Raw genomic sequence first — 14451 nt, 5'->3', positions numbered from 1 at the left:
AGAATATCATTTATTTGAAATTTTTATTCTGACTTGTTTTTAATCATATCAGTAAATTTTACTTTTCTTTCGAATTTGGTCATGGTCAGAGAGTATAAAAATAAGTAGAAAAGATGTTTCAGAAATCAATTTTCTTAGTTATTGTGCTTTTTTTGGTATTTTAATTATTTCAAGCTGAATTCAAACATTAAAATTTTCATTTGTCATGTCGGTTTCTATCATTTTTGTCATTTTTGTCATTCTTGTTATTTTTGTCATTTTTGTCATTTTTGTCATTTTTGTCATTTTTGTCATTTTTGTCATTTTTGTCATTTTTGTCATTTTTGTCATTTTTGTCATTTTTGTAATTTTTGTAATTTTTGTCATTTTTGTCATTTTTGTCATTTTTGTCATTTTTGTCATTTTTGTCATTTTTGCATTTTTGTCATTTTTGTCATTTTTGTCTTTTGGGCATTTTTGGCATTTTTGTCATTTTTGTCATTTTTGTCATTTTTGTCATTTTTGTCATTTTTGTCATTTTTGTCATTTTTGTCATTTTTGTCATTTTTGTCATTTTTGTCATTTTTGTCATTTTTGTCATTTTTGTCATTTTTGTCATTTTTGTCATTTTTGTCATTTTTGTCATTTTTGTCATTTTTGTCATTTTTGTCATTTTTGTCATTTTTGTCATTTTTGTCATTTTTGTCATTTTTGTCATTTTTGTCATTTTTGTCATTTTTGTCATTTTTGTCATTTTTGTCATTTTTGTCATTTTTGTCATTTTTGTCATTTTTGTCATTTTTGTCATTTTTGTCATTTTTGTCATTTTTGTCATTTTTGTCATTTTTGTCATTTTTGTCATTTTTGTCATTTTTGTCATTTTTGTCATTTTTGTCATTTTTGTCATTTTTGTCATTTTTGTCATTTTTGTCATTTTTGTCATTTTTGTCATTTTTGTCATTTTTGTCATTTTTGTCATTTTTGTCATTTTTGTCATTTTTGTCATTTTTGTCATTTTTGTCATTTTTGTCATTTTTGTCATTTTTGTCATTTTTGTCATTTTTGTCATTTTTGTCATTTTTGTCATTTTTGTCATTTTTGTCATTTTTGTCATTTTTGTCATTTTTGTCATTTTTGTCATTTTTGTCATTTTTGTCATTTTTGTCATTTTTGTCATTTTTGTCATTTTTGTCATTTTTGTCATTTTTGTCATTTTTGTCATTTTTGTCATTTTTGTCATTTTTGTCATTTTTGTCATTTTTGTCATTTTTGTCATTTTTGTCATTTTTGTCATTTTTGTCATTTTTGTCATTTTTGTCATTTTTGTCATTTTTGTCATTTTTGTCATTTTTGTCATTTTTGTCATTTTTGTCATTTTTGTCATTTTTGTCATTTTTGTCAATTTTGTCATTTTTGTCATTTTTGTCATTTTTGTCATTTTTGTCATTTTTGTCATTTTTGTCATTTTTGTCATTTTTGTCATTTTTGTCATTTTTGTCATTTTTGTCATTTTTGTCATTTTTGTCATTTTTGTCATTTTTGTCATTTTTGTCATTTTTGTCATCTTTATCATTTTTGTCATTTTTGTCATTTTTGTCATTTTTGTCATTTTTGTCATTTTTGTCATTTTTGTCATTTTTGTCATTTTTGTCATTTTTGTCATTTTTGTCATTTTTGTCATGTTTGTCATTTTTGTCATTTTTGTCATTTTTGTCATTTTTGTCATTTTTGTCATTTTTGTCATTTTTGTCATTTTTGTCATTTTTGTCATTTTTGTCATTTTTGTCATTTTTGTTATTTTTGTCATTTTTGTCATTTTTGTCATTTTTGTCATTTTTGTCATTTTTGTCATTTTTGTCATTTTTGTCATTTTTGTCATTTTTGTCATTTTTGTCATTTTTGTCATTTTTGTCATTTTTGTCATTTTTGTCATTTTTGTCATTTTTGTCATTTTTGTCATTTTTGTCATTTTTGTCATTTTTGTCATTTTTGTCATTTTTGTCATTTTTGTCATTTTTGTCATTTTTGTCATTTTTGTCATTTTTGTCATTTTTGTCATTTTTGTCATTTTTGTCATTTTTGTCATTTTTGTCATTTTTGTCATTTTTGTCATTTTTGTCATTTTTGTCATTTTGTCATTTTTGTCATTTTTGTCATTTTTGTCATTTTTGTCATTTTTGTCATTTTTGTCATTTTTGTCATTTTTGTCATTTTTGTCATTTTTGTCATTTTTGTCATTTTTGTCATTTTTGTCATTTTTGTCATTTTTGTCATTTTTGTCATTTTTGTCATTTTTGTCATTTTTGTCATTTTTTTTCATTTTTTTTCATTTTTGTCATTTTTGTCATTTTTGTCATTTTTGTCATTTTTGTCATTTTTGTCATTTTTGTCAATTTGTTATTTTTGTCATTTTTGTCATTTTTGTCATTTTTGTCATTTTTGTCATTTTTGTCATTTTTGTCATTTTTGTCATTTTTGTCATTTTTGTCATTTTTGTCATTTTTGTCATTTTTGTCATTTTTGTCATTTTTGTCATTTTTGTCATTTTTGTCATTTTTGTCATTTTTGTCATTTTTGTCATTTTTGTCATTTTTGTCATTTTTGTCATTTTTGTCATTTTTGTCATTTTTGTCATTTTTGTCATTTTTGTCATTTTTGTCATTTTTGTCATTTTTGTCATTTTTGTCATTTTTGTCATTTTTGTCATTTTTGTCATTTTTGTCATTTTTGTCATTTTTGTCATTTTTGTCATTTTTGTCATTTTTGTCATTTTTGTCATTTTTGTCATTTTTGTCATTTTTGTCATTTTTGTCATTTTTGTCATTTTTGTCATTTTTGTCATTTTTGTCATTTTTGTCATTTTTGTCATTTTTGTCATTTTTGTCATTTTTGTCATTTTTGTCATTTTGGTCTTTTTGTCATTTTTGTCATTTTTGTCATTTTTGTCATTTTTGTCATTTTTGTCATTTTTGTCATTTTTGTCATTTTTGTCATTTTTGTCATTTTTGTCATTTTTGTCATTTTTGTCATTTTTGTCATTTTTGTCATTTTTGTCATTTTTGTCATTTTTGTCATTTTTGTCATTTTTGTCATTTTTGTCATTTTTGTCATTTTTGTCATTTTTGTCATTTTTGTCATTTTTGTCATTTTTGTCATTTTTGTCATTTTTGTCATTTTTGTCATTTTTGTCATTTTTGTCATTTTTGTCATTTTTGTCATTTTTGTCATTTTTGTCATTTTTGTCATTTTTGTCATTTTTGTCATTTTTGTCATTTTTGTCATTTTTGTCATTTTTGTCATTTTTGTCATTTTTGTCATTTTTGTCATTTTTGTCATTTTTGTCATTTTTGTCATTTTTGTCATTTTTGTCATTTTTGTCATTTTTGTCATTTTTGTCATTTTTGTCATTTTTGTCATTTTTGTCATTTTTGTCATTTTTGTCATTTTTGTCATTTTTGTCATTTTTGTCATTTTTGTCATTTTTGTCATTTTTGTCATTTTTGTCATTTTTGTCATTTTTGTCATTTTTGTCATTTTTGTCATTTTTGTCATTTTTGTCATTTTTGTCATTTTTGTCATTTTTGTCATTTTTGTCATTTTTGTCATTTTTGTCATTTTTGTCATTTTTGTCATTTTTGTCATTTTTGTCATTTTTGTCATTTTTGTCATTTTTGTCATTTTTGTCATTTTTGTCATTTTTGTCATTTTTGTCATTTTTGTCATTTTTGTCATTTTTGTCATTTTTGTCATTTTTGTCATTTTTGTCATTTTTGTCATTTTTGTCATTTTTGTCATTTTTGTCATTTTTGTTATTTTTGTCATTTTTGTCATTTTTGTCATTTTTGTCATTTTTGTCATTTTTGTCATTTTTGTCATTTTTGTCATTTTTGTCATTTTTGTCATTTTTGTCATTTTTGTCATTTTTGTCATTTTTGTCATTTTTGTCATTTTTGTCATTTTTGTCATTTTTGTCATTTTTGTCATTTTTGTCATTTTTGTCATTTTTGTCATTTTTGTCATTTTTGTCATTTTTGTCATTTTTGTCATTTTTGTCATTTTTGTCATTTTTGTCATTTTTGTCATTTTTGTCATTTTTGTCATTTTTGTCATTTTTGTCATTTTTGTCATTTTTGTCATTTTTGTCATTTTTGTCATTTTTGTCATTTTTGTCATTTTTGTCATTTTTGTCATTTTGTCATTTTTGTCATTTTTGTCATTTTTGTCATTTTTGTCATTTTTGTCATTGTTGTTATTATTGTTTTTTTTTTTTTTTTTGGTTTTTTTCATCCTTGTCATATACCTATTCTTAGGAAAACTTTTGAAGATTCAATGGAATCGACCATTGATTTTTGAACTCTCTTAGTATTTATTTTTGAAAACTTGGTAAAGGCATGTGGAGAAACGTTGCAAATCAAAATCGATTGTTATGGAATAAGTGGTTATTAAAAAAAACGTCGTTATATAATGCGTAGTTTCCAAGCAACCTCCATTAATCAATTATTATTTTAACATAAAATTGCAAATTTTTTTTTCTTTATTTTAAGAGACTTTCAGCCTTTGGCTGGTTCGTCTCTAAATTGCAAAATTGTATTACAATATTTTTTCAATTTTTAAAATGATTTTTTTTATATATGACGAAAGATAAGCTTAAAGGCAGTGTCTTCTTTTCTACTCAGTATTGTTTTTGAACATATATTTGGTCATGTTACTTTACCTGACACATTTATACTTTTGAAAAAAATTAACTTTAAGCTTATAATTGTTTTTAAACAAAATAAAAAGATTTTTGTTATTTAGATCGAGCTGTGAATCAATCAGAAGCCGATTTTTAAAGTATGTCAAAAATAAATTCAGGTTGCTCGAGACAAACGCAGATGACCACAGATTTTGATTAAATATTTTTTTCAAAATTACTTCTTTAGTTTTTATGCACTTTACTTCATTCGGCTTGAAGAATCTAATTTTCGATCGACCGATAAAAAAATTCTTTGGATTAAGATATTTTTTCAATGAAACGAAGTTACTTGTTGAACAGTGTATCGCATCTCTATCAATCAATCAATTCAATGGTTTGCTTTGAAGGGCCAAATTGGTCCATCACCGGGGCGATAGGATTCGGTTGGATAAGTTAATATAAAGTACATTGCTGCACTTCAACTCGATTTAGTCACTGTAAGTACCTAGCTCTAAGTTGTTGTGTGTACAATTCTTTCGAGAGCTGAGGAAAATGCTTTTTAAACTTAAGCAGGTAATGGCTCTGAGTTGCGTAATTGTGTTGTTAATTGTGTGTTCAAAGGTGGAAAGTGCCAGAATTCTAGCCATTTTTCCTTCACCTGCCAAGAGCCATCAGATAGTTTTTCGTGCATTAGTGGAAGGTTTGTTGGAAAGAGGACACCAACTGACAATCATGACTCCGGACCCTTTGGACACAATCAATGAAAATGTTACTCAAATTGATTGGAGTTACGCATACGAAGCAATCGAAGAGTACGCAACAGTTGCAAAAGCAACTCAAGAACAGTGGAATGCTCTGAAGGTGGCCAGGCAGATATTGTTGGCTGCGAAAGTTTTTGTAGAAGCGGAACTGAGTCACCCGGAAGTACAAGCTATGATTCGGGATCCCAGAGAACATTTCGACGTAGTGCTTGCCGAATACTTTCACTTCACCCCGTTCTATGCGTTTGCTGAGTTGTACAACGCACCATTGATCGGGATAACGACTATTGATGCCATATCCTATGTGCACAACTTAATGGGAAATGTCGTGAATGCAGCCTGCCACCCGGAGATGAATCACAAGTTCTCATCGAACCTCACTTTTTTACAAAGAGTTGAATCCTTAATAGCGAGAATATTCATCAACTACCATCTTATTCCGGAACAATTAGAGGAGTACGATCGCATCATAGAGTATCATTTTGGTGGAAACGTGAGTAGATCAAGTGACCTTATCAATCGAATCGAACTACTACTCACCAATGTGGAACCTGTCTTGGGATTTAAAAGACCTCTAGTTCCTCAAACAATTCCACTGGGATTTCTCCACGTTAAGCCACCAAAACAGTTACCCCGTGACCTAAAAAATTATCTGGATCGCTCAACCCGAGGTGTGATATACTTTAGCCTGGGGACACTCATCAGAACGACGGCACTGAACGAAAAAAATCTGAAAATATTCGTGGACGTCTTCAAAACCCTGCAGTACGATGTGCTATGGAAATGCGATGCGCAAATTGATCTCAATGGCACTTCAAATGTGCGACTTCAACGATGGCTGCCACAACAAGACCTGTTGGGTAAGTAATTGAGGGAAACATTTTATTCCAACCATTCATGAATTTTGAGTGGTTTGAAATCTAACGAATGTTTGAGAAAAATTTTGAGTAGGAAAACATATTTGATTGAACATTCAATGCTAATACAAAAAAGTTTTCATTTATTTTTTACTTAAACCTAATTCACAAGTATCCTAAGTACAAATAAATCGTGATAGAAGAAAATATCTTAATGAATCAATGAACTGTAACTTTCATTACTGGTCTCAATTCTAGATTCTGTCTTCGATTGAAATGGTCGTAGAGAACTGCCGTGCTCTTGTTAATTTGATTTAGTGTTGCAAGATTATTTTAAGGCTAACACAACGTATTTTTTAATGTTTTATTCCAAATGATCTTCGAAATTATTCACTTCTGCCAAAATTTTCGAATATAAAATTATATTATTCCAAAATTTGTTAAGTTTTCATTTATTTTGAAAGAATCTAATCACTTCTATACTCAAAATGTCAAATTTGAAGTCTAAGGAAAAATTAGATTCTTTTGACTGATTTCCATTTTAGATTTTTGTCCCCGAATGGCCTCTCACTCGATTGTCCATCCTTGGATTCGATTGAAAAATTCCGAGAATTCCCATACCCAATAAAATTAGCTAAATAACTAAAAAATAACACGATCATATTGGTACAATAGATCAGATTCAGCAAGGAAGATGATTGTTGTATGTTGATAAAGCCTTAGATAGTTTAATAAAAAAAAATGCCAAAAACATTGCTCTAAAAATGAATTTTGTTTGCGCAAAAACCAAGTGTAAATTGAGAAAAACACTAACAAATCTTTACTTTCAAAGAGTTACGAAACAACTTCCGTTATGCAAACTATGGACAGGAGCAACATCTTCGTCAAAGAAATTACACTCAAATGGGCAATTATCTATACAGAATACCAGATTTCATAAATAACCTGCAGTATTTTTCAATTGTTTTATTTACTGATAAAATTTGTTTTTAAATTCATATTTTCCTACAGTTATTAATTTAATATATTTTTTAAAAGTAAGGCTGGAATAAATGAATTTATGTACTGATAAAGTTTGTTTTAAATTCATATTTTCCTACACTTATTAGTTTAATATATATTTTTTAAGTAAGGCTGGAATAAATATAAATTTCTTCTTTTGTCACCCCCCCCCTCCCTTCGAAATTTTCAAAAACACGAAGGGGGATATGAATAAAGTTTGAAGTATTTAATGTAAGTTTTTGAAAAAAAAAATCAAGAATCAAAAAGATTACAAAACAAAAAAAACAAAGATGGAAGTTATTTCCCCCTTTGTATTCTTGATTTTATGAATTTTTCGATAAAAAATTCCTTTTTTAAGGTTATGTGCAATGATATTCAATGCTACTTTGTTGCATACAAGCTTTCGTGCAATTTATTAAAATTTATTTGTTTTTCGCATTATTTTTTAATTGCCCCCCTCCCCCTCCTCGCGATGTTTCAACTCCGAGTGACAAAAGAAGGTTATGAAATTTGTTCCGCTTGAATGAGCTTAACATCAAATCATTTTTGTATTTACCATCAACTGCATGATGTATGAGGGAATACTATTTTCAAAAGTATAAAATTTTAAACAGTGTTAAGCATAGATACAAGCTTTAAATGTATTAATTGTGTTTTAAAATTGTTAGTTAAATTTTTAAGGCATTTAAATGAAAAGTTCGATATGTTTTACAATACTGACTGAAACTAAGAAATTTTTATCTACCTTGCATAAGGTTTCCAAAATTTTTCCAGCACGTACTTGGGTCGGACAAACCGGGCTTTTTTTATGAAAACCAGGCAAAAACCGGGTATTTGATTCTAATTGTGACGAGTCGACGACCATAAATCCGGGCAATATCCGGGCAAATTTTGTCGAAACCCAGAAATTACCCAGAATCAAGAAACATAATTTCAAGAAAATATATTTTTCATCAAAACTCATCGACTTATTTTGAATCGTATTTAACGCTTCCAAAAAAAACCCATCATGATTGTTTTTATAAAACAAGCTCAAAAAATTTCGTTTTGGAGACGTTCGTTTTTTTTTTATTTGTCAAATGAAGTGAAAAAATCCTGGTAAATCCGTGCATTTTTCCAATTAAATCCGGAAATCCAGGCTGGGCCGGATTGTTCCTGAATTTAATATTAAATATTTGGGCAAACCTGGATAAAACTGGACAATCTGGCAACCTTAATCTAGCAAAAGAAGGTTACAATCTCTTTTCAACATTTTTCAACATTGAAAATTGAGATACGCTTATGTCTTGAGACGGCATTCAATGTAAATCAATAAGGCCAGAACAAATATCAATTTCTTCTTTTGTCAAATTTTGAAAAAAAAAATCGAATATTCGAAAGATTAAAAGAGAAAAAAAACAGATTGTGAAAGATTGGAGTATTATCACCTTTTGTTTTCTTGGTTATATTGAATTTTTCGATTTAAAAAATACATAATTAATTTATAGGTTTTGTGCAATGATATAGTATGCAATTTAGTTGCATACAATCTTTCTTGCAATTAATTCAAATTAATTTGTTTTTGGCATTATTTTTTTATTATCTCCCCCTCACGATGTTCCAACACCGAGTGATTTGAAATTTGTTCCAGCCTAATTAAGAAAAAGATATTTATGCCTGCATCGTTGGGTCCAGGCCCTTGCGAAGGACCTGCTCATGGGGGGGGGGGGGGAGTTTCAATACTCTTTCCTGAAAGTCAACAATACATTATTTGAAATGATGTACTTTATTGATAACTAGACATTTGCTTAAAAATAAATACTAAGCAATCAAGTTTACAAATCTAACATCCAAATTTCAGAAAACACAGAAAACGATTGCGAAAACCAGATTTTAAAGCGTCGGACATAAGAATAATAGAAATAAACTACAACAATTTCAGCCAAATTTCAAAAGTAACTAAATCCGAATTATAAAATAAATTTCAGATAAGGGAGGAAAATAATCATGATTTAAAATTGTTCAGTGAAACTATAATAATTGTTGTATATTAATCGTCGAGATTAACATTCCTTTTTGTCATTTTCAATTGGAGGCTTGATTGAAAAATTGCGCTGTAAAATTTTAAATTTGAAGAAATATTGAATCACTTTTGGAATTGTGAAATCTTGAAAAGGAAAAAAAAATCCATTTTGAACATGAGGGAATTTATTCGAAACACATACCTACTTTGATGATTAAATTAATTTTGATAAAATGAAGAATATCAATTTTACTTCAAGAGTGCCAGTGATCAAAATCAGAGATAACATTTTTTATTTCGTCCAGTTATCAACCTAAAAGACTGAATCATTTCTGAAGTTCACAACAATTACTTCATATACCTACATATGTATTTATAAAACAACATGTTCAGTTCATCATTTCATCATTTCTTGAATGATCAATAAAAAACTTATAAAAATAAAAAAAATAAATTTGAAGTTTTGTTGTAAATATTTAAGGGGGGGGGTAGGGTCTAACGGGTATAAAAAAACACCATTTTCACGATTTTTTTCTGGAGCTATCGTTCAAACAAATGTATTCAAATTTTTTGCATTATACAAAGCACTGTTAAAAGAACATTTAGTAATTTTTTGGTAGAAAAATATTGAAAAATGAGCCGGTGACGGAGCACTTTCGAGGATGCCTTTTAGAAAACAGGATTTGCGGTGGACACTGTATCTCAGCACAGAATCATCTGAAGTCAAAAAATCAAAGCAAAATATTTTTAATAGATGTTTTTCTGCACCCCAACGTTTTTATTTAACTTAAAAATATTTTCATGAAATTTTTGTGGCTGTTTGAAGTAAAAACTACGATTTTTCACTTAAAAATCCGCCATTTTTCACCTGTAAAATCTCCCCAAAATAAAAAAAAATCAAAAAAGAAAAACGTTGGGGTCTGGTATTTTATATGTAGAAAATATGTTCCAAATTTGAAAAGAATCGGATAAGTAGTTTTCAAATGACGATGTCCACGGACTTTAAAAATGTGCTTTCGAGAAAAACGCGTTTGAAGTTTCTGCTCTTGCTTTCTTGCAGTATTAAATAGAAGGAGATAAAGGCCTATAACTTCTACAGTTTTGCTTCAATTGACTTGAAAATTTAACACAACATTCTTGAAATGTTTTACAATAAGAAAATAAAAAAATAAAAAAATCGATTTTTTGAAAATGTTAGACCCTACCCCCCCCCTTAAAGCAAAAACTCATGTTATAAATGTTGTGCATATAAATTTAGCTTTAATGTTGCTACTTACAATAATTTCGATTCTTTCGATTAATTAAAAATTCATTAAGGGTTAAAAAAAGATTATTCAAAGGAAAAAAAAATAAGTAAAACCTTTATAAATTTTCAAGCACAAGTTTTATAGTTATAGTATTTCAAGCTCTGAATATTTTAAAGCCGTCAAATGAAAAACTGGGTTCTAGAAAGAACTGATGGTGGAATCTTTGTTTTTCATTTTAAGAATTTTGATTATTAGGCTTATTATGTTTTCAGAACAAAAAAAAATCTGAATTAAAAAACAATGAAAAACTAATCGAAATTAATGTAAAAGAAATTAAAAATGTTGGACAGTAAAAATCGGTAAATTCATGTAAAAATGGAAAAAAAAAATTAAATTCGGTTACTTTATTTGAATGTTTAAACAAAATAGGCATGAAAAAAGATACGATTCTTGTATTGATGATATAGAGTTTATAAGTTTAAAGATTAATCAGTCATAAGTGAAATCAATCATTTATAACAGATGCTCTAACAAATCTTCATGAAATTCAAAAAAACTGATTTCTTATTTGTTTTTTTTTATTTATTTAGGAATAATAATGATGATGCATGGTTTAAACAAGCTTAATTCTACAGTTTTTATAAACTTGGAATGATTCATTACAAGCATATCCGACTCAAGTGAAGAAATTTTAAATAGAAAAGATATTATTTAATTTTACCAATTAGGCTGGAACAAATATCAATTTCTTCTTTCGTCCCCCCTTCGAAATTTCAAAAAACCCAAAGGGGGAAATAAATAAAGTTTGAAGTAATTTATGTAAATTTCGATATAAAATTCCAATATCCGAAGGATTAAACGACCAAAAAACAAATTGAAGTAGATTGAAGTTATTTAACCTTTTGTTTTCTTGATTTGATTGAATTATTCGATAAAAAATTACTTGATTTATAAGTTTTGTGCAACGATATAATATGCAATTTTGTTGCATACAAGCTTCCATGCAATTGATTCCAATTTATTTATTTTTCGCTTTATTTTTTATTGTCCCCCTCGTCGCGATGTTCCAACTCCGAGTGACAAAAGAAGGATTTGAAATTTGTTCCGGCCTTAGTTTAAACCTGCATTTGTTTTTCGCTTAAAATATCTGAAATTAAATTTAATTTAAATTGAGTAGTTGAGTAATTTTTGTTATGTTTTAAAGTTTTGTCAAAAAAGTCAATAAAGAAATTCTTAAATGATTTTCACCAATTTTCAAATGTGATTTAAAAAACAAAACTCTAAAGAAAAACCTAATTACATATTTGGATTTAGGGCACCCAAATTATTTCAAATCATCTCTTATATTCTTTGCACCTAGGAAAAATGAGAAATTAGAAGCCTTGAGTTATTTGTCAAAAAAAATTTCGATATGGAGTTTTGGATTCAAAAGAATGAGAAACACGAAATACATTAGAGGCTGAAATTGGATTCTTGAGGAATATTTCTTATCAACATAAAATTTGGAATGACATAAATCCTTTTTTAAAATCAAAGTGATTAGTTATAAAGTCATCGATACTAGGATTTTTTTTATTAAGCTAAATCTGTTGACGCTATCGTAAAAGTTCTTTGCCTTTCACATGTCTACCAACTTGTGATGTGTAAAATTAGTGTTCTATGAATGAATTTTGAAGTTCAAATGGTTGTTTTCAAATTTTGAACTGGTTTAGTTACACTTTTTAGTGAAACACCATTTTAAACACGAGTTAGAGATTATGTGTGTCAATTGGTTAATTTCAATTCGTGAACGTCATATAGAGCCGTAAAATGAAATGTCTTGGGCCTATTTTTGACGTTAAGAAAATTCAATAAACACTTAAATGCAGCAAAGAGTTTTAAAGCAACAACTGTTAACCCAATATAAACTTTCAACGTTAGTTAAAACTATTCACTTTACAGCATTTTAAAGTTCAGCGGAAGCCGCCATGCTAGATTTCATGAAAGCGTCAGAAAGATAAATTCAATTTCTTCTTATTTTGCCCTTTCACGTTATACCCATATTTTGAGGATTTCATGAGATTTTCAGTGATCAACGGCATTTAAATGTTCAGTTTAATTTACAGCATTTTAAAGTTCAGCGAAAGCCATCATTTTGGAATTAAAGATTTCGTCAGAAGACAAAATTCCACTTCAACCCATGGTTACATTCCACCGGACCGGACAACCAATCCCTCATTTATTTCATTTAAAAAGTCTGTCGTCATTCACTGTACTTATGATTAATAATTCAGCAATGAGGAACTCATTCTACGCGCGTTATTAGTTTTCTTGCGAGAGAAGCTATTTATTCGGCTCTCATAAAACCGTTATTAAACTGAACAGCCATTTTTTTAAACCATTATAAAGCTATTAATCATTGAAATGATTAACGCTTTGCTGGTTGCAAAATCAAAAGGCACAAAATGACGCCATGTTGATGGAGCCTCATTGCCAAGTTTCCAAAAATATTTTTTCAGGGCTATTTTCAATTACTTACTTTCTTTATGCTATTATGTTAAGTTTACAATTATTTTTTTAAAAAAATGTTCTCCGATTTTTTTCCTATAAAAAAAACTTCACAAAAATTTAAATTTTTTTTATTCAAAGGATTTGAAAGGGCGCATTTATTTTTAGATACTGTTTCATATATATTTTACTTCAAATCTTACCTGGCAGTGGAAAAGATGCTCATAATATGGGTAATTAATGTTTTATATTTAAAAGTTTTACAAGAGCTTTGATGGCCGAATTTTTTAATGCACAATGACTTTTTCGACGATTTAAAAATTAATCATGATGACATTTTTGGAACAGGGCCAAATAGACTGATTTTAGCTTTAGATACATAGAATGCACTTTAGCTAAAAAATATTCAACATGATTCATTATGATCTCAACTTAATGTTTTCAATTATTATTTATCTTCTTAGACCGACGATTTAAACGATTTCTTCTTATTATTTTCAGTTAATTGATTTTGACTTGCCACCTCTGGCGTCGATCTTTTTTTTGCAAAGTCGTGTCCATCGATACACACATTCGTTTATATGTTCAAAGATTTGATCAAGATACTGACTTGTCGGACGGCGCTAAAGAAGTTTAGTCTAACAAGCTAACTGACCTAGACATTGAATTTTTTTTTATTATGTCTTGAGTGACTGGAAGTAGTTGTTCTGTCCTCTTTAGAACTTTATCGAGGGGTCAAAAGAAGTTTAGAAGTTGAACCAGTGAGAATCTACTTCGGCCTAATTGTATGCCTTATTATTCTTTCTCATTGATTAATGCACAAGATTAAAATAGTAATCTATCCCATTAGGCAAATAAGTATTACTATGTAGGGAATCTTCAGCAAAAAATTATAAAGACCATTAAAACTTCCATATTCTAGTTATTTTTTTATAATTAAGAATATAAACATAAGATGGGAATTTTCGTTCGATGAACAAACATGGGTTTTCACATTAAGCCCTCAGTTTACTGACATATCTCATAGTTCAAGTTCAAAGAAAAAGTAACTTTTTATACCGCATCGAAAAACCCACGGCCATCAAAAACCTTATCCAAATATTGCAGAAACCGTTAATGTTTGCTTCGTTTATTCATATTTTTGGAAACCCGCCCAAATGATTACCATCCTCCCTCAAGCATAAATCCAACCTTTTCCGAATCCGTGGTCGGGTTCGTTGCTAGAAATTTGACATTGAAATCGCCGAAGCACTCTTTGGGTGGTATGATGGGAGCAAAAGCATCAATACCCCTCCAGGGCCTCTTCTTCGCGACTACACCTGAATGTTGTGCCATTTCATTTGCCATCTCACCGCAATAGATTGATTAGTTTTCCTTCGTTTAGGGTGGTGGAACCCATTTTTTGTGAGATGGTTTTTAAAATGAACGACTCCTTAAACTG

The 14451-nt window shown here is 28.5% G+C and overlaps 1 protein-coding gene across 1 annotated transcript in view; it reads left to right on the top strand.

Annotated features, from left to right (window-relative positions):
* The first annotated feature begins 5163 nt into the window (after positions 1-5163).
* The window catches only part of LOC129748091 (UDP-glucosyltransferase 2-like), a 61219-nt gene continuing 51931 nt past the window's right edge, over positions 5164-14451 (top strand). Inside the window, exon 1 of the mRNA XM_055742567.1 lies at positions 5164-6275. Coding sequence (XP_055598542.1) covers positions 5207-6275 — 1069 coding nt within the window. The 5' untranslated portion in view covers positions 5164-5206. The remainder of the gene's footprint in view (positions 6276-14451) is intronic.

The sequence above is a fragment of the Uranotaenia lowii genome, chromosome 2 (assembly GCF_029784155.1).
Source record: "Uranotaenia lowii strain MFRU-FL chromosome 2, ASM2978415v1, whole genome shotgun sequence".
In the NCBI taxonomy this organism is placed as follows: Eukaryota; Metazoa; Arthropoda; class Insecta; order Diptera; family Culicidae; genus Uranotaenia; species Uranotaenia lowii.
The sequence above is the reverse complement of the archived record's forward strand: the minus strand, read 5'-3'. Positions and strand labels throughout refer to the sequence as shown.